The sequence below is a fragment of the Lycorma delicatula genome, chromosome 2 (assembly GCF_047948215.1).
Source record: "Lycorma delicatula isolate Av1 chromosome 2, ASM4794821v1, whole genome shotgun sequence".
In the NCBI taxonomy this organism is placed as follows: domain Eukaryota; kingdom Metazoa; phylum Arthropoda; class Insecta; order Hemiptera; family Fulgoridae; genus Lycorma; species Lycorma delicatula.
Genome location: NC_134456.1, coordinates 151,997,412 through 152,019,982, shown reverse-complemented (window position 1 = coordinate 152,019,982; position 22,571 = coordinate 151,997,412). Strand labels below are relative to the sequence as shown.

The window sequence follows — 22,571 nt, the reverse complement described above, 5'->3', positions numbered from 1 at the left end:
GTTAATGAAAATTATTTGATTACTTCTGTTTTTTACATATAGAAGAAAATTCATGTAATTAAGTTTTTTTATTTTTTTTATTCTATGAAGTATTGTTTAAACTTCATTGACAACAAATATTTTTGCTTTAAAAGAAAATATTTTAATTTTATTTTAGATAAATTGGTTGGAAGATTTGTTTAAATTGTTCAGTAATTTTTATTATAAATGATAATAGAAAGATGATAAGGTCCTTTCTGGTAAACCAAAGTATTGCGTTAGGTTACACAAAAACAGATCTGTTGTCTAATTTAATAGAGGTGGATATTTTTATTTATTGATTGCTTATTATTTTTTTTTTTTTTTTTTTAAGAATAAGTGGTTATCTTTTTATCAAAGATAGTAAATTTGCACAAGGAAATTTTTACACAAGAATAACATTTTTACCATAAACCATTTTCTTATAATGAGTCATATAAACAATTATACTACAATATAACAAAATATCATATAAAGTGATTTACATTATGTTAACTAGTTACAGAATCAATAACATGATATAGGGTAGGACCGTATTGAATAATACAACACTTAATGAACACATTAAGGTTAGAATGTGATTGAGTATGTTTTTTTTCTTTACTCATTGATATATCTGAGAACTATTACTGACCTCGTAACCTTCTTTATTTATGTATTTATTTACTGACTTCCTTAACTAATAAAAAACCAATTGTAGAACAATTTGTTAACGAACTAAATAGTTACAATTTTTTTTTTAATTTACCTTCTCCCTCCATTAGGCGCAATAGGAGATTAAGGGAAGGGCTGCTTCCTCAGCTTTTCATGTATATTTTTCTACTTGAAATGTTGAGAAATTTAAAACCCTGATTATTCTAATTAATTTTTTTTTTTTCATTTGGAATGAGGAGAGAAGAAAATTAAAACAATTTTTCAATAGTTGTTGATTATATGTTATATAAAAACATCACCTTTTTTGGAAGGTACTGACAAAATAGCAAATGATTTTCCTACATGATTGAGCACTTCTTATTTTTCTGAAGAAGCTAGAAATTATTTGAATATAATTTATTCAAATAATTAGTTTAGTGTGATGGATCAATAAATTAGATTCCAGTGAACACCTGACCTTACACCAACAAACCATCTGTGGGATCATAGAAAACATATATGAGCAAAGAGCTAATAGAAAAAAAAGAGTTGGTGATAAGGATTTTATGATACCATTAAAGTTATATGAAATAACTCTGATATAGTACAATGTGTTAAAATAAATTCAAATTGAGTGAAGTGACAGAGGAGATTTTTAATAATTTACATAATTAAAAAATTGTATTATTTTTTTTCTTTTGCAGTATCAAAAGGTTTTGCTATCATTAAAAATATTATGTTTTTCTGCTCCTTCTGATTTCTTTTAAATTTTATAATTAAATTTCTTGAATCTTTATTTATTTTCAGTAAACTTTATTTAAATTCTTTACAGATTATGTAGTTTTATTTGTCTAATGTTAATTTAACAAATTTAAACAAAATTAAAGTCTAATTTTCAATTATAATTTTTTGGGTTTTACTACTATTTTGTTGAAAATTAATGGAGATGTATTATTATGACTCATTTGTTTTTTACATACGACATATAAAATATAAAAACGTATACAATAAAACAAATAAGATAAGTAATTTTACTCCATAATTTGTATCCCAACTATTTCTCTGGAGTTTAATTTTATTATTTTTAAGCATGGTTGGGATAAAAAGTCTAATGAAAATAAAAGTACTCATGTTAAATTCATTATTAAAACAAACATCTGCTCACTGTTACAATTAATAACATTCAGTCTGCAAAATACTTGAGTATTCATCTTGACAAAAGACCCACATGGAAAACTCATTTGGACAAACAGGAAACAACTGAATATTTTGTCAAATGTATTGAATTCTAAACAGAAGCACAAAATTATCTTTGAAAGACGAATTAATTTATAAAGCCATTCTTAAACTGATCTGGACCTATGGTATCCCGTTTGGGGAGCTACAGAAAAAATTCAGATATATTACAACATTTTCAATCCATTTTTTATACACCGTCAAGATTCTCTTTGTTAAAATACAAATAACGTGTAATCAGGGCCTTAACTTACTTACAGTTGCATCAATGTATCATTCAAGACTCAGTAACTGTCGAAATGGTCTGGCAATTAACTTCTTGCATGTAATGTTTATATAATTCGACTCTTATGGGATTTACATCCCACTCACTCTTTTCTAAAATTAAAAATACCGGAGTTAATTGCTCTTGCGCTTTTCTACTTCATGATCATTCACCTCATCTAGTCATTATGGTGGAACAGATTACAGATATCTAGTTGTGTTAAAACGAAAAAATTTTTCATTAACTATAACTGAAAAACTGATTTTTGTACCAATAATCGCATGACGTTTTACTTATTTTACCAGAAGAATACATTCTGAAATTATTTTGAATTGGCACCAATATATGTATTTCAATTTTTAATTAGTAACATTGATTTAAAATAATTAATATGATTATAATGAAAGTATATTTTCATACCTTGATAAAATTTGTTGCTAATTCTATAAAAGCATAAATGAATTACTCTAGAGAAATTGTAAAATACAAAAAGGAGGTATTGAGATTGGGTTTTATTCATTTCTTGTTATTAGATGAAGGATGGATGGGTAGATTGATTGATTGAATAAAAGAAAGAGGAAATAACTCCAGTTAAAAAGTTAAAATTCAATAAGGATTTAAAAATAATAAAGTTAATAAAACATCCATAACACTCGTTGCAATTTAAGAAAAAGAGAAAGTGGAAAACGTATTATTTATTTTTATTTAAAAAGTTCTAATTAATTTCTGATTATTTCTAATATTCTTTAAAAATAATCTGATGTGGACAACACATGACATCCTTGTTCACCTATTAAATTACAATTACACATTTTTAAAAATGAAAAGTACATAAAATTTTATTTCGTTAAAAATATCTAATATTTTTTCATATCTTTTTTTATTATTGAATTATTGTTCATCGTAAAACTTTATTAGAATGACAGGTTAATAATTATTAATATATCAATATATTTAAATTAGAAAAAAGTTAAAAACAGGAGATGAAGTCTTATTCGAACCTATGTGCCTTTCCCTAAGATCCAAATATTTCATTAATTAAAATTTTATTTGGCTATAACTCTGGAACCAATGAAAATAAGTACCCCATATGATATATCGTTGAAAAGGGGCTACTTATATAGTCTACCATATCGTCTCAATGAGGGCTACTTATTATTACAGTTAAGGAAAAGTCCAAAATCCATTTTTTTTTAATTTTGGGCTTTTTTGGACACTTTTGGGTCAGTCGATTGCACTCAAAAGGGGAGGTGCTCAACTAAATGTTACAACAGTCCTATATCCGAAATTTCAACATCTTACGGCTAATCGTTTTTGAGTTATGCGAGATACATACGCATATACGTACGTACAGATGTCACGCCGAAACTAGTCAAAATGGATTCACGGATTGTCAAAATGGATATTTCAGTTGAAATCTGGAAACCGACATTTTTCGCGATCACAACACTTCCTTTAACTTACTTCGTACAAGGAAGTAAGAAGAATATGTAGAAGTAACTTTTTTCTGTAAGTTATAAATTTCTGTGATCATGATCACCAAGTTGTCAGGCATCAAAAGTAAACCTATAAATAAATATATTTTCCATTATTATCATTAAATATACGTTATATCTATACTATTATATAAAGAAAAGGGGTTTTTTTTTGTTCGGGATAAACAAAAAACTACCCGATTAATCGCAACCAAATTTTTACCCATGTTTCTTGGCATAACTGAGAAGGTTTATAGATATATTCCATCTCGAGAAAATATTAAAAACAACAATTAAAAAAAGACATTATAAAGATAATCCTTCACTGCTATCATAATAGTATGTTGATTGTCTACTAGGCGGTGGATATGTTGTGCTCAAACAACTTTTTATGTAGTATATTGGCTCTCCGCTAGGTGGCGAACATGTTTTTCCCTACACCCCTGCATTGGATCTGCAATTAAGCATGGCTCTATGCAGGGGCGTTTCCTTTAAACTCAAACAGGTCTTTCCGCCTACAGGCTGTACGTCCGGCATGACGGGTCGGGCCGCTGGTTGGATCTTTTATTGTTTTATTGCTCACTCAAGCAGGGGATACCATTACTGGCTTCTCACCGGTCTGGTCTTTACATTGCCTACTCAAACAGGAGTTGCCAGCACTGACCCTCCTGCCAGTTCCGGTCCATCAGGTTTCAGAAGTAAAATATTTGGGTATATGGATAAACAGATGTAGGACCTTTTCAACTCATGTCAAATGCTCCTCTACAGTGCACCAATCTGGCCTAAAGCATTAGATGTCAAACGTTGCAGAAGTATGGAAGAGGTGAACGGCGGATGACCCTACGGCGTCCGCATATTCTTCAGTCTCAACGGAAGCTTCACTGATTATAGCAAGAATACACCCATTGAACAGTTCGCCAGGATGAGGAAAAGGGTGGCTGTGGAGCAAAGAGGAGCACGGCATGAAATGACATGATCGGGGAGTAGTAAGCTAGATAGGAAGTCACAAGTAAAGGGAGATGGACGTATCGACTGATGAAAATGATAGGACCTTGGACCGGGAGGGAATTTAGGGAGCTCAGTTCCCCAAATAGGGAACTGGGTAAGTTTTGAATTACCCAGTTCCTGGCCGGTCACGGGCGGTTCAGAACGTACCTGTTTGCGAGATATAGAGCTGAGAACGAAGAATGCATATATTGTGGATAGGTTGATACCCCCGAATATGTCATTTTCCAGTGCCACAGGTGGGCGATTCAGAGGAGAGAGATAGGAGGCATAGTAGGCCTGATAGGTGCAGAAAATCTTGTGTATAGGTTGTTGACTGGCGAAAAAAAATTCCAGGAGGGATAGCCCCTTATGGAGTCGTCATCCATCTGGGCTTGCTTGGGAGGGTATGGTGGCGAGGAAGTGGAGGGACTCCGGATCCTCTCGCATCCGAGAGGATTGTATCAGTCGATACGTCTTTGGCTCTTTAGCCAAAGAGACATGTTGGAAACAACTTTGTGTCAACATAGATGACGATCCCTGGTGCCGGGTTATAAGATCGTGACTGGCAAGCTAGGAAGGAGACCTCCAGCAATGACAGAGAATCAAGTGCGAGAGTGTCTGAAAGAATTGTTTCCTGAAGGTAAAGACCCGATGAAGAAAGAGCTAATAACCGATGGAGTGGTGTCATTCAGAATAGAGAAACTCACTGGGGCTTGGAGGAAGGAGGATGTGAGGTGTGCTTGTGACACATGTGGTGCTGAGCTTGAGCCTTTATGTCAGTTTCAGCACGACATTGCTTGAGGGAGTGGTTTTTAGTAGGTCCCACTGCAATAGGTGGTAATCTCCACACACACCCAGTATGTATGGGCCACTGTGCGTGTAGTTTAGGTAAATTTTCCTACTTCCGACGTAAAAAAAAAAGTTGTATTTGATTAATTATTGTATTTGAATTACCTTCTTGATTAGATGGTTTTTGATTATTATTACAGTTTATTAACTGTTGTAATTTACACTCCATAGTACACAAGTCTTCCTCAACTTGTTCACAATCCAGTGATAAAACATCATCGTCAAAATTCATTTCAAGTTTTGATTGAATGATGTCATATTTGCCTTGTAAATCAAGAACATTTCTTAATTTAATATGCAAACTGTGACTATCATCTTGTGAAGGATCATATTTGTCAGTAAATGTGCCAATTCTTGTTTTAGAGGCCTTTACTGACCCTCTTCATAATTATGTGCTATGGTTTTAAATCATTTTAACACTCAATCTGATGAAGTATTTAAAAATTTAAATTGTTAAAATGAAGAATCAGAAGGATTAGTTTCAAGAAATTGTATAACCATTCGAGGTAGAGGGAGAAAGCAGAAAAGGCCATGACAGTAAGGATGGGGAGTGGAAGGAGCTTAACATCACTATTTATTTTATGATCCCAGCTCAAGAAGACTCAGTACTAAAAGGTTTTGAAATTGGAAGTACTGCAAAACACGTCAATTACGAATGTTAGACTGACAATACTAAGAAAGGCAGAAAATAACATTCAAATCAATTACAATAATCCTAGCGGAAATATGAAATATTGTGAAAATTTGTCATTATTATTAAATATTTACTGTGCCTACATATATTCTAGAATAAAGTATAATCTATTGAAGCTTTCTCAAAAAGTCAGAACAAGTTTTTAAGGTACGAAAATGAGTTGTTAGATCATTATCTGGTACCTGTATGTATGAATCCTGCAATCCTATTTTTAGAAGATTAAATATGTTAACTTATCCTTATGTTTATATTTATGAATATGCAACCTTTGATAAAAAGAATGGTCACTTATTCTTAAAATATAATAATAATAATATCCACCTTTACCAAAGCAGACAACAGAACTATTTTTGTATAACTCAACAGAATTCTTCAGCTTAAGGGAAAAGATCTTATTATTCTATCATTACCATTTTTTAATAAATTGCTGAAGCATTTGAAAAATCTTACCACAAATTTATTTAAAATAAAAGTAAAAGATTTTCTTTTACAGAAAGAATATTATTCTGCAGTTGAATTTTTAAATATACTAATTAAAAACATGATTTATGTGCATCCCTTTTAATGTGTTCATAAATATGTACTCCAAATGATTTTCAATAGGGGCATCTGAAATATGGATTACTTTGTAGTAATGTTTTATGTATTTACTTCAGCATTTATTTCATGTGTTTGTATTTAAATAGTTTATATGGACTTTAAACATACCTATTTTTTTCTTATAATTAGTTTTATATTTATAATTTTATCTTTTACTGATTTGTCTATATAAATATTTTTATGTAGCAAACAGAATAAAAACTTATTTATTTATATTCAGAAGACCTGAGTTAAACAGAATGACTCAATTCTGTGACCTTTTCTCTGCTACTACATGCTTCACTATAAGTACTAATTTTGCACTGCAATTTTCTTTTTTAATGTACAACCAGTAGCATCCAAATATTTGGCATGGATGGATGATACAGGACAGTTGCAGTGAATACTTAATTGACTTTGAAACTCATGTTGAATCTTCAGAAACCTGTTATCTCTGTAAACATATTTAACCAAAAATCACTAGACAAACACATTTATCCTCAATTACATTACAACTGAGTGTTTTACAGTGATTTTTATTTTTCTTCTTTTTTTCGTGCATAGTACACATTTTCCATGTTTGTTTTGTTATCTTCAAAAATATATTAGCTTGTATTCAAATTATTTTCTTATTTATGAGTATTTATATTATTTACTTTTTCATTCCAGGGAGTTACTTGATGTTACTGATGAAGAGTCCTGGACCCAAACAGATGTTAATGTGGAGCCCAAAATATGCCAGTACAGGAGAACAGTGTCGGCTCAAAGTTATGCTGCACATGGGAAATATGGTTAATGGTAGTTTCAAAGTACTTGTTGAAATAGTACACAATAAAACATCCTGGGTTGTCAGTGAAAAAAATGGCACAGATTCAAATCAGTAAGTATTTCAACTTGATAAATTAAATTTATATTGTTTATTACTTTTTTTTATATTTATTTGTTATGTTTGTATATATAGTGATTTTTGTAAAGTGAATACTTATAATGCCCATAATCCTCTGTACCATTTTTTTTTTTTAGAATTAAAATTAAAAGATTAAAATTACTATCATTTATACAAAACATGAAGTCAACTACATAAAATAATTACATATATTTAAATGACATAAATTAAGAATTAAAAATTAAAATTAAATTTAAAAATAAAATAATTAGAAAATTTATACCATGTAACCTGGCCAGCCGATGTTACATTACTCTTGATTATAAAATATATATATAATGTCTGTTGCTTGCAGGCCACAAATTTGCTTGTAGTTTTCAAGAAAACTGTGTGTGTGTGTGTGTGTGTGTGTGTATTGCATGGACACTATTTTTTATTCAGAACTTCTGTTTTAATGTTCCTATAAATTTTGTGTGGTTATATTTTAAAATGATAGTGTGTCAGAATAGCATGGATGGTTAGCACAGCCCTTCTCAAACTGTAGGTTTAAGGCCTTACCTAAAAACCAGATATATTTTCAATCCTTATTATTTCTTGATTATATCTCTGGTTACCTTTGTTGAATACTAATTAACAACAATTCCTGGCTTGGTAATTCATGGATGTAACTGTCAGAAGTACATTCACTGTATGAATAAGAGATACAATTGCTTATTGGTCCAAATCAGGAAAGCTGCTTCAAATAGTATGAATCAGTTGAAAACAAAAAAAAAACTATTGAGTTATGTCAATAGTTTTTTCTGAAAAATTGTATTCTTCTGATCAAAAACAGCTCCTATATTAGTTATAATTCTCCCTTTACCTTCCATTTTCCTTATCTTTTATTGCTTCTTTCTTGGATTAGTCAGTTAGGTCAGTTGCTGTTTCACTTCCATCTATGGCTTCAAGTTGCCACCTTTTAGCTGCTGAGGCAACAACAACTTATTTATTGAGATAGTGACTCTCTATGACCTATTGAACTTCAGTGACTGTTCTTCTGTTCGGGGATTGCACACAAAGCCAAAACACTAGCTGGGATATTACATGGTAATGCCAGATTTTTTATTTTGCATAAAATCTTTTTACTAAGTTAATAACTTTGTCGTGATGTAGGCAGTTTTTCCATATTATAGTTAGTATAAGTAGGATGTTTGTAAAGTGTGTTCAAATAGTAACTATACACCTGTTAGGGTACTATTACAAAAATACATAACATTAACTTACATTACAGTAATTATTGGAAATAGTCCCCAAAAAGATCCAAATCTGTGCTCATTTTTTCTTGTACTCAAAGACTCTCATAAGTTTTTCATCAGGAATATTCTTGGTGAAATAACAAATAACAGTTTGAAGTTCCGGATGCTGTAGGGTTTCCTCAAGAAATATTACTTTTTGCATTATCCCAGAAGTAAAAATTTGGTGCACTTAATTCTGGAGAATAAGGTGGCCACAAGCCCTTATAAATGGTCTCTGAAACCGTCTTGCAGAAAATTCATGGACCGACTGACGTGTGTTCACACTGTCTTGTTGAATCCAAGCATTATCAATGTTGTCATCAGTTAGCTGTCATAGGAACTGATGAATAATTTCACAATAACAAGTTGAATTTATTTTTTCTGCAAATAATATTGGGCCAATTACTTTTCTTCTGGATATTGCAATCACAGTCTTCTGGTCGTGTAAAGGAATGGCATGTGGGTTGCTGGCAGACCATAAGTGTGGGTTCTGTGTGTGCATATGCTGTGACAAATGGAGTCATGTCTCATGGTATAGAAAACAGTCCAAAGTATCATCATAATTATCCACTAAATACTGTTCAAACCATTCATAGTATTGAATTCACTTTCCACAGTCTGGGCAATAATTTTGAACTGCTTTCACTTTATGTGATGAAACTCGGCTTCTTACGAACCACCGAATGTGCAATTGTAACATCATGTTTTTTTGTTAGGCTGACTTTTTCACAGACTTTTTGGAACAATGTTGCATAGCAGCTGGTAATCTTACAGTTTTTTCATAAGTACTGATAATCTACTCTTTTGTTCATAGTCCATCTCCATTTCCGTTTCCCTAAATTTTTTGATTAGCTCTCTTATATTATGTCGATAAGGAACTAGTGTACCTGGAGATCTAATGAAACACTGATCTTTCATTCTGTGCGTACTCATCATGCTCATGGATGATTGTCTAACAAGAAATATTTGTTGTTCTAAAGTTTTCACCTTTCTAAGCAAAATGAAAAGAAACAGTCTCAATCATTTAATAGTGATGAACATGCACTGAACAACAAAGAAAAGATATACTTTCTTATCTCATGATCACCAGCTTGACCCGCTTGCAACATACAGAATACAACATACAATGTATAATTGTGTTTATATAGGTGTATAGATACTTTTCGCATATATATATATATATATATATATATATATATATATATATATATATATACATGCGATCAATATCACAGTATATATATATATACTGTGTTGTATATTTTATATGATCTGTGTAATATTATTGTGTTAAGAGAATAAAATATCTGTTTATATGTTTCTTGTTTCTGTTAAATAATCTCTGAAGATGGGTTTTATCTTTAAACATAAACTGGAATGACTGATACACAAAACAGGCAGAAAAAATAACATTCGACCAAAGATATAAACAACCAAATTTTTATAAAACCAAATAAAAAAGTACGACAGAATTGTTTCTTTTCAACAAAAAAAAACTTTTTTTTAAACTATTTAACTGATACTAAACACATGTGCCAAGATAGCAACGATGACATTGAAATATTTCACTTGACTTAATATACCTTATTAAACCTCAAACCAGTACACTGGAAGATCATCCTATGATATGGCATGGACATTATCATTCCCTTGTTCAAAGTGTCTTTTAAAAACAAACTTTTGTTATTTAATGTTAATATTGTTCTTGAAAAAACATTCCTGTTGATATACTTGTCTGTCCCAGTTGGTGATGATATTAATTTCAAATTTGTACTTACGTAATGATTATCCAAAACAAATTGTCTAATAAAAAATTTGTCTAATAAAACCTTTTTTGTAATAAACCTTACTTGAAAGCATTTTCAGTCATCTTTTTCAACCTTCCTCAGTGGCCAGTGCTGCTGTTTTTCATTGGCAGCTGATATTGCAATTGGCAATTTCTCTTTAATTAGGTAGACAGCTATTAATCCTGGAACCCCACACTTATTTTCTAAGAGCACTAACCTACACTGAGGTACTGGATGACCCAAGAATAAAAAGACAGATTTACATATTAGAAACCCATATTTATTGAAATAAATATAAAAACTGGTTAGTTTGATTTGCTTAAAGTTACTTAAAAGTTATTTTACATTCTACTTTAACATTTTACATTAATGAAAAAAAAAAGCCGACAACACAGTTGTTTCTGATGCTTGGCTTACACACACAACTTAATTTAAAATATTTATCATTTTATTTAATTATAATGTTTTTTTTCGTTTATTTAATTCAATGATTCTAACTAAAGTGAGTGTGCATACCGTATTTAATTCGCACAGGTGTGGCGGTACTAGCAGCGACAATCGGCACTAACTAAACTAATGTAATTTCTTAACTTTCATAGAACAAATTTTGCTTGACGGTCGGCAGACTGGTGTAACCGTGAGGCTTAATGCACCAGGTACCAAATCAATTGGATGATCGAGTTCGAGACTCAGCCAGACCGAGTTACTTTTTTAAATTTTAAATATTATTCATTTATTTAATTCTATTGCTCCACCTGTACATCCCAACTTAGCAGTCGACTTCAAAAGCTGTATGTCAGTGCTACCAACCTTTGAAATAATAACTAAGTAAAATAAATAATTAATATTTAAAGTGTAAAAAATAATTTGGTTGGCAACTGTGTGGAATTAAAAATTTCCCGGTCCAAGAGGACAATGGAAAAGGGAATTTCTCAGAGGGAAAAAGAGAAATTCCAAGATGGCGGACTGCAACACTTGCGCTCCTTGTGGTGGCAGGAGATACTGTTGATGCAGTATGCCCACTTAGCCACTAATTTAGAGCTTTTTTGGGTTGGGGATACAATTTTCCAAAAACTTTTTATTGCAAGTATTGTTATTTTTTAATTGTTAACAAATGTGCCTAAGAAAAATGTGACCTTAATTGGGTGAAATCTGGAGAGACTGAGGATGATCTTGCTCTACAGTCCTCACCCCGTTAACCTTTTAATTTGGAAATTTAATGGTGACAATTTAATATATAGAGATAATTTGACCAAGTTTGGTCAAAATCGGTCCAGTAGTTCTGGAAATATAAGGTGATTTAGAGGCCAAATCGAACACACACATGTATGAACATTAACATTTGGAAAATTTCCATCCGTTTTTTTGGGTTCCTTAGGTGTCAAAATACCAAAATATGGTGAAAACCGATTACAATACTTTCCCTTCTAGAATATTAGAGTATTATGTAGACGGGAAAGTAGTAATATTGAAAAACTTACATTTCTTGACAAACTTTTACAATGTCTTACTTTTTAAGTTTTTTTTTATAATTTTCATTTCCACAATTGGCACAAATTGATATGGCATGACTTTTGCATACAAATTGTCTGTGAACCAAGGTCATGAAAACCATTATTAAATGTGTTGAGTATAAGATGATGTAACATCTTCCAGCCCTCTAATTGTTTGCTTCTGGCTGTAATTGATATTTGGAAACTGAGTTGTTCCATTACAAGTTACAGTCTGCTGCAATTCATTTCCCTCTTCTTCACTTTCTGACATGGCTAGTTCTGTATTATAAGTCCCAGGCTGTAAATTGTCTAACATAATCCTTCTTCATTTTTGTATGCGAATTAAATTTCTTTATGGTACGGTTTCTTCATCTTCATCTTCTGAAGCATTGGAAGTAAAATTATCTGGCAAAACATCATCTTCTTCAACTATATCAGTTTTGCCTTTGCCCACAAAATCATCAGTTTTTGTTTTCTTCATAAAAACAATTTCTCTGATTAGAACAGAATCTGGCTGTGATCAGCATAGTTCAACCTCAATTTTATCATCATTGAGTACTTTTTCCATTATTGTCACATGAAGTCTAACAAAATTAAATACGCTGCTAAAAAATTACAAAAACAAAAAATACACAATCCACAAAAAAACTTACATTAACACTACACTTGGGTACCCAATGCCTCAAAACCGGTTTATAGCAAATGGGCAGTGCATTACAACTGTGACTAACATGGCAACTGAAAGACTATGAAGGAACAAAGAAAAGTCGTGGCAGCTGCAGACAGTAAGGGTTGCCAACACAAACAGCAAAACGAAAATTTTCTGGGGCCCCAGTGTACGGTTCCAGGGTTAAAATATGGTCAACAAGTATGTGTCTGTGATTTGAACTCTGTCTTTTCATGTAATATATTGCCATTGTGTGTTTTTATATGTATATATTCATTTCAAAATGTAAAAATCTGTTAAGATGTGATCCTATTTTGTGTGTGTATGTTGTCTCTCTCCCTCTCTCTCTCTTTTTCTCTTTCTCTCTCTCTCAAGATTATTGTCTATTTATGATTTGTGTATATGAAATGATTAGCAAATAATGATTGTTAAAAAAATGCTGTAGAATGAATGCTTTTAAATGCTCATTTTATTATTTTTTTATAACTCCATTCCACTGACCAATGAAGAATACTGTTATACAACTAATATTTTATAATTATTGTTATTATACAATTTTTTTCATTGTGTCTTAATGAAGTTTAAATTTCAAATTTAATTTATGGTTTAATAAAAGATAACTTTTTAAACAGTATTGTTTTTATAATTAGTAGTAACAGGGCTTCAATTATCCTGTGGATGATTTTGAGTACAAGTTATCTTGTGTCCTTTAATTGTTGCTGTTAAAATCAGAATAGATATCTAGTCCAAATATTTGGCCAGCGTCACTGCCTCCTCACATAAGATGAATTCAAAATCCTCCATTTTTCCATTGTTTATATTTCATTAATGTAACATTATTTTCTAAAGTAAAAAATATTTAAACTTAATAAATATACAATTACATTCAGTTTCTTCACTGAAAATTACTTATGTTTGTTATAAAAATCAATTTTCACCTCTGATCATTATTAAATGTTTTTAAAGTTATAGTCCAAAAATTAGTTTCAAGTTTTGTTGCTGCTTATTGCTTTCCAGTTGGCAGCAAGTTGTATAGCTCCAGTCAAATTAATTATTACACCATTTTACTTAGCTGCAAATACTAAAGTTAAAAAATTTTCTTCAGTTTCTTAAAAAATGTGATCATTTAAAATTAATAATGATTATTAAATGACTTACATTCAAATAATTGGAATTTATTCTTCCAAAGATTTTCCAGGCTAATAATCTACATCTTCAAAAGTATAGTGTTTCCGATAGGACTGTTGTTCCATCCTATTGTCACATTAAAAATAGCTCTGTAATTAATAAGATCACACAGAAAACTGATAAAATACATTCAAAGCAACCATGATCATATAATTAAAAAATTATTATCATATTACTAAATACTACAGATCATTGACACACTTTCACTGTAAATAATAGGAACCCTTATGGTCACAAATACAAACAACAGGAATCAACTTTTTTAAATCACCTCATATAAACACGTGTGAACTACTGCGTGTAAATTTTATAAACAGAGACGAATGAGAAACCCACACTTAAACGATACAATATTTACAGACACTAAATCTGATAAAAACAGTATAATAACTGATTAAGCATAACAAACATCAAATATATTTTATTACTTATTTGATGGGTTTCCTAATCTTGTAACAGGTTATATCATTAACAAAAGAGTTCTGGGTAAAACGGTAAACCATTCTGATCTAAGCCAACTATCATTCTTTCTTACACCATTCTATTATCCTAAGCTGTAATTAATAATTTTATTTTTTTTTTTTAGGTGGGAAGAATATAATGTTAAAATTGGTCGACTTAGACAAGAATTTAATCTAGTTTTAGAAGTAACACCTAGTGAAAGATATCCATCTCATGTAGCATTAGATAATATTAAATTAACTGACTGTTTTAATGGTTTGTATTATATTTAATTAATTAACTCTGTATTTTATCATTATTTTCTATTAATGAATAAAATTATTTAAGAATAGAATAATAAAATAATATAATAATAATATTAGAATAATAATAATAATAATAGAATATAAAATATTTATTGTTATCATTTAAATTCTTTAATTATCTATGTTAGAAATTTAACATTTGTAATATTTTTGATTAAAAAATGTGTAAAAAGAATCATTCACATTCTGACTAAATTATGCTTCCAGAAGAAATTTGTCTAATATATGCTAGTGATGCGTTAATAAAAGAAGGGAATAAAACTCCAAAATGTTCCTCGTTCTTTTCCACATACATAAAAAAGGAGGTGTATATTTCAATTTGTTTTTATTCTTTTGCATAACATCAATTTGTCTTATAAACACTTTATCACTTTAATCAATCCGTATTTTATCTAAGATAAGTAAGAAATGTATACTTCATTGTATCTTATTTTTGCTTTTATACACTTTGTCACAATAATCTTTTGAAAATAAATTATGCTGTGTATGATTATAGGTCTAACTTCTGTTTATGGAAACTTGTCTCTCCGAAATATATAGTTCTTATGGACTATTTGTCGAAAATCTCACAATAAAAATTATATTTTAAAATTAAAACACTAAAGTGGTGAAAGTTTGATAAGTATATCTACAGAATTAAATTGATTATACTTACTTATTTTAATTCTAATCTTTCAGGGATTTTTAGTGCTATAAAAAAATCAGTAAACTTATAAAATGGAAATTACCACTGCTTTTTTTCATATAACTAAAGCCGTATGTTTTACTAAATGAATCAGTTTTGATAATTCATTTTTATTTTATTGAAAAGATTTCTCTAGTGATACTGTACTGATTTTAATAGATAATTTCACTGATAGAATTTTTTATTTGATGGCAGTCGAGTGCAAGATAATATTTTTTATTTGTTTGTAGTTATCATTACCTAATACTGGATTTTCATAACATAATGATTCTTAGTCTAAAGTTATCAAAATAAAAGTTATTCAAAAGACCGAGTGGAGTAGCTTAAAACCAAATCCCTACAGACTAAACACAGTTATAACATATAAAATTTTATGAATCAAATAAAAATGCAAATTAAATTTTGTATTTGCATTAGCAAAGTTTACATATTTAACTTATTTTTAAAAGAAATGTTCGAAGTGAGCGCCCTGCTCAGTAATACACTTTGGTGCTCCAGTGATCATATTAATAGCTACGTGACACAAAAGGTTGTTGTCACTGCCATTGATTTCTTATAGAATGTTTCAGATAACAAGAGCAGTAACAGTAACAAGAGCAGCATCAGGTCTATTTGTCCATCAACAGTACTTTAAAGAAGCCAATCACAATAATTAAGAATTTTCAGTTTGTCTATTCTCTTTTGGTGTGTAACAATTATTGTTGCACAATATGGTTTCAAATTTAAATCATGAAGAATCTTATATCAAGATGTTTATTTTATATCGTTTTTTTTGTCATAACTTATGTGTAAATTTCTTTGGATCACCATAAATTCTTTGAATATCAGCAATGGCTTCTGGAGTCATAATGGAAATTCACCTACTAGTGTTTTCAAAATCTATCCCTTTGTTCACCATCTTTTAACCAAATTGTGTGTGCTAGATTATTTTATCTATTTGTTTCTAGAATATTTGATGAATTTCTTGAAAGGATCCAGAACATACATAAGCTTCCACTATAGTAACTCACTTCTCAATCAAATAAGGCATTTTAGAAAAACACATCTGCAAAGAACAAAACTACTCTACACTGAAGCACAAACAAACAGTTTACAACTAAGTAGTAATACACACAATTGTTAGTGGCACTAGTATTAGCAACAGAGTTAAAGGTGATATCCAAACAACTGCAGTTTGAGTTCTTTGGTTCGAGTTTAATGTGCTCACCTGATATTTTAAAACAAAACTTCAAGAAAATCAGTTGTAAAAATTCAAGTAAAATAATGTGACACATTCTAGATAGCTGTAACTCATGATCAATAATAGTTTCTTAATGTTACTCAGTTTTTCTTTACTTTTAATAATACATAGGTTTCCTGCCTTTTTTGGTTTTTGCAAATGGATTTTTTAATATGGGTGACACTTTATTAGTCCACTAATATTTCAAATAAAAGTTATAAATTTTAAATAAATAAATAAACTTAAAATAAAATTTTAAAATATTGTTTTTAAAAATGCACTAAATTAAAAAAAAAATTGTATTACTATTTTTTTAAATTTTTGTTGAATTGAGAGTCAGTTTGTACTGTATTGTATCAGGAAGACTAGCTTTATACAAATAAGCACCTCAGTCTCAGATCAGGCACTTCTTATATTCAGCAAATAGGAAATAAAAGACGCTGGATAGGTCTAAAGGCAGAAATGTCCCATTAAACAACACAATTGCTGAGATCATAGTACTTCAAAGACATACTCTTATACTCAGATTCATTGGGCTTTTAGCAACCCACAGAAAGCTACCAGGGGAAAATCATTGAGGATAAATGAAAAGATTCTGATAAAAGGGAATTTTTTCCAAAAAAAGTGTCTATAGTTTATGAGTATCCAAATGAGCACCTCAGATCCTCTCCAGGCAGCAAGCTCTATCCTGCTCAATTTCTCTTGAAAGACAGGTTATCTTTATCCAGGATGATAGAAATAGATTACTGACAAATGTTTTTATTGAGTAACTCCAGTCTAAAATAAATGGTGTAGTGAACTGCTTCTTCTCTAGATTCTAAATAGTCACTTGAGTGAGATTTAGGGTTTCTTAATGAAAATCTTATATTCAAAACTTTGTGGGAATGGAAGTATCCAACTAAATTACATTATTCATTCAGTCATATCCTCCCCTGATGATTTGCAAACTGTTTGAAGTTGTTTGTTTTTAATTTAATACTGGTATCAAAAAGTACAAATTTAGAGAATTGAAAAACCTTTTTAATTTTAATTTTTTTATTTAAAAAAAAATAGTTTTCTTACTTTTTATTTAAGTTTTTCAAGTAAATTTTATTTTAAATCGATATTATATAACACAAATTTTTAATTATGAATCATATGATGTCAGGTGTCAAAATTAATTCTGCATTTAATTTCTTTTTTAATATTTATCATTCAATCTGTCAATCTGCCTATTATTCTAAACTCAGCATAATAATCCCTCCTACTTCAAATGAATAAAATTTGTACACACAATTTCTTTAAGCATTTTACATAATTCTGTTCTTGTAATATGTTTGATCTAGAAACAGATTGTATTAAAAAAAAAAATAAAAATCTTTAATGTTATTCTATCATTAGATATAATTTTCTGTAAAATTTGAAACTTAATTTTTTCTGTTCATTAATACCAATTTTTTTGATTTAAATAAGAGGAATTTGACAAAACTGTCAATAATTTTCAAGAGTTGAAACTAATTACTAATTATTTTATGACTAAATAAAATTAAATATATTTAGTTATGTAGAAGAAATAATTGTTTAATTATTATTTACATATACTTTGCTTTTTTTCTTTGTTATTTAGTACCTCTTCCAAGCTATCTAAACTGTTCACCGACACAGTATCAATGTCGGAATGGTACATGCATCGACAAGTTAGATGTGTGTGATTTGACGATAGATTGTGCTGATAAAGATGATGAGCAACAAGATTGTGGTAAGTTTTAATAAATTTAACTTAAAATTTAAACTTATTTACTTTTATTATATTTAAATTAATTGTATAAAAATAATAATTATATCTTTAATTAAACTGTTCAAATGTTTTTTTTTTTTTTGTTTATATTATTATTTAATTATTTTTTTGTGATATTTATACTGAAATATCTATCATAAATTAAAATGAGACTTTTTGAGTTTTAGTGATTCACTTTATTTTCAAATTTGTATTAATTTTTTTTTTTGAGTGTTAAGGACATTGTCTACAATGGCTATCAACCCTTTTCCAAAAAAATAAAAAATAAAAGGAATATTTCCATTCTATTAAAAAACACAATTGACTTAGTCAGAAGACTAGTCGTGTTAAAAAATCCTTTAGAAAAAGACTTGTAAAAGTAGATTAAAACGAAAAAGAAACACAAAATGACAATGATTTAAAATGCCCATGTCACTTAAAAACAATAAACCATTTCCTAAGAAATGTCAAAAACTATCAAAACAGCTTTGACGTCATACAAAAATTAAAGAACACAAATTAAAAACTGAAAAAGAAACACAAGATGACAAGGGTGTAAGGAGCTCTTGCCAGTTAAAAACACACAAAACATCTCTCACAAAGCATTGTGAGAAAATTAAAATTAAATTATGGAGGATGTCTTGCTGCTGGCATTAGATGGTGCAGTTAGTAATGCATCACAGTCAAGACTTGATGCATTCCCCACTAAAGCTTGTAGGGTGACTAAAGTGTTCAACCTCTTATCTAAAGGCCTCCTTGCTTTTGGAGGCTCAATTGTTGGTCATTTGAAATATTTTTCTAATATCTATACTTCTGGCTTCGCAGGTTTCTGAGTGAGAATTTTTTAATGTGCACTTTAGTTTTAGTTTTCTTCATTTTAGTTTCACTTTTCTTCACAGTTTAACTGGTCAAAGGCTCATTCCTTGGTTGTGTAACAATCTTTTGTGTTGAAACATTTGATTTTTTCTGTGTCGGCTTTGGAATAATTTCCCTAATTGGTTGAATTCTTTGTAATCGATGATGCATTCAGCCATGTTTGCTAACGCTGTTGCCAGTTCAGAGATTATATCCTTTGGTTTAAAGGAAGCTGCAGGGTCCATAGCATCTGAAATAGGACACAACCTTTGGTGATCTGCTGAGCACAATTTTTCTGGCTTCGAAGTAGCTGACTTTTAAATGGTCTATATCTCCTGTAATGCTACTTCCTTATCAATTGGACAATCTTTCAATCTGGTAGAATGATGGCCATGACAGTTGACACAAACTGGCGGATCCTTGCCATGTGTTCCTTATTGCACCTTGCTGCTGTATGTCTGAATATTTGACATCCAAAACACCACAGTGGAGTCAGGATGAAAGGATGAACATCCAATCTATGAAAGCCAGCTTTAATTTTTTCAGGGCATTTGGGTTTGTTAAAGTCAAAACATGCATCACAGAGGGTACAACTTCTCCATTTTATCAGGTGTTCAATTTTTGACACGCAACAACTCCTTGTTCTTGAAGCTCCTCAATCAGTTTTTCTTCTGTGCAGTTTAGCAAGTCCCTATTAACCCTTGAAGGTATTTAGCATGCCATTGGTACAACCTCAATGTGAATGAGTCATATCTTCTTAGCTTTCAGAAGCCTGAGAGCTAAGTAGCTCTCTGGCTATGTCCTATTCATATGATGACTAGGACATTGGACAATGGTCTCGACAAACAAACCCATAGTAGTCTTCTTAATCTCTTTAACAGGTTCTCAGCAATTTCCAGGATCCCACGAGCAATCTTGAAAGGACTTATTTTAGAAATATCCCCAGATACTTTGGAATTGGTCCAGAACTCTTAGGTCGAAACATAGTTTGATTATTCTTCTTTGTGTCACTAAACTTGACACTTTTCCTTCTTTTCACTTCAGAAGCCAAAGGTTCTCCTGGACAAGAGTTTTTATGTAGACCCTCTGCCACAGAAACTGTGGAGGTTGAAGTTTCCATTTAAAAATCTTTGTCAGTCAATATATTATATAAGGTGCAGGCAGAGAGATGCTTGGGCATGACGTAGATCATTGATCCTACCTAGGTTTTCCCAGGCAGTCACCTCTCACAGACTTTACCTGGGCTGGGGAGTTAGGTACTGCCTGACCCACTATACCAACATCCCAGGGTTAGACTGAAACCCTACCCTTCTACCACAGAGATCAGCAATAATTGCTAATATTGTGTAAAATTTGTTCAAGTAGGTTTACATCAGAATAAATATGATGGTCCCATAGAAATTCACATAATTAGTTGTTCAACATGGCATTTGCCATGCCATTTTTATGTTTGTGTTAAGATTTGACAGACCGCCACAGACTTTCAGTGGTTTGTGTACATTGACCAGAAGTTGGATCAATAAAATGTTCACTGTGATTAAGGGTAAAATTGCAATATTGATTGTGATTATTTTTGTTATTATAAGTTCGTCACTTATTGGACACACTATTGTTGTACCCAGTGCTAATGCTAATTGAAAATGACTGGAATTAATGTACCTCAGCTACAATCTGGAACCACAAATAAGAAATATTTCCTTGATTGCTTATTATTTTGCTGATTATCCATTGCTGAACCGGTAAACTTCTCATATTATACTTTCTTTTTATGAATAGTGGCTTATTTATATCAACAAGTTCACCCAGACCTTTAATTACTACAGGACATACTAAAAATTTAGATGCATAAACCTCATATAAATAATTGTTTCAGTCTACAATCATGTACAATTGAGAGAGGCAAGATCTCTTTCACAGAATTCAATAGTTGACAGTTTGAAGGACCACGAACATATAAATTTTTAAATTATTGACTATGGCAATCTTGATCGTTAAAACTATAAATTGAATGCAATCGCACATCAGTAAGATATGTAATTTATAACGTTTCCAATATTCTTCGTTTTCTTCTACAGCTAATGTTATTTCATGAGTTTTATTTATTTCTTTGTTTGTAATAAAATATCGAACAAACAGACAACATTTTGGAATGTAGAAAAAATTGTTATGGATGTAGGATGTAGGGGGTATACTGAAATGAAACGACTAGCACTAGATCAGGAATCTTGGAGAGCTGCATCAAACCAGTCAAATGAACGAAGACAAAAAAAAATAAATTCTTTACTATACTCTTAATTACAAGTAAACAGCATATAATGTACTTATCTTACTGTATAGAATAAGCCTCCTAAATTTGTTTTTCAATTAAATAGATAAGATTTCTATTTTAAACAGTAAATACATAACATTCATTACATGAAGTTGCTTGTCTGTTGCTGTAAATAATTGTATGTTATAGTATTACTTACCCAAAACTCTAAAGTTTTACTATAACAATACTAACAAAAAAATAAACAAAAAATTTATCTAAACATTATTCTGTACTTTATCTTTAAGTTCAAAACCTGTATGCACCATGACTTTTAAAGGGTTTCCTTTTATGAAAACTCTAGAGGGAGTGCAAGTGGATACTTTTAAAATAAAATGATTGAAATTTGATTTAGTGAGTTACACATTATTTTAAATTTCAGTTGGGTGCGAAATTCAATTTCTTAATATTTTTGTTTTCCTTAAAGCAGATCCAAAAGATTACAGGTAGATATTTTTGAAAAAAAAAGTACCATTCTGATCAGAAGTTTTGTTTTGTGTCTTAACATTGAAATACATAACGTTAGATCCAGAATCAAATCTCATCAGTATGATTTATTTCCTGTTACATATGACCAGAAAGATGCAGCTCGTTAATGAAAGTTTATTTTAATTTTTTTTTTAATGAATACAGTTTAATTGTGATCAGCAATTCCATTAAAAACCCCAAAAATGTATGATGGGGCTGTGTTTGACAAGGTTTATCGTTGTTAATAATAACCATTTTTCTACTTGCTACAGCATCCAATTTATGACTTTTTATTAACAGCTACCTTAAAAGGTCGCTATTCCAACATGCTTTGTTTCTACTGCTGAGATATGAAATCACATCTCACTGTAGTCAGTGGCTGGAGCTTTCACTTGCTGGCAAATCATCTTTCTGATCCTTTTTTAGTGGTCATATTTATCTTTGCTTTGAAATGCAATTTTAAAATTCATCATATACCGGGT

At 30.4% G+C, this 22,571-nt stretch overlaps 1 protein-coding gene across 2 annotated transcripts in view; it reads left to right on the top strand.

Moving 5' to 3' along the window:
• Alk (Anaplastic lymphoma kinase) overlaps window positions 1-22,571 on the top strand; it is a 316,961-nt gene that overhangs the window by 194,669 nt on the left and 99,721 nt on the right. For both annotated transcript variants that reach the window (XM_075356481.1, XM_075356480.1), the window contains exons 2-4: window positions 7,406-7,616; window positions 14,618-14,748; window positions 18,309-18,440. In XM_075356481.1, coding sequence (XP_075212596.1) covers window positions 7,406-7,616; window positions 14,618-14,748; window positions 18,309-18,440 — 474 coding nt within the window. The remainder of the gene's footprint in view (window positions 1-7,405; window positions 7,617-14,617; window positions 14,749-18,308; window positions 18,441-22,571) is intronic.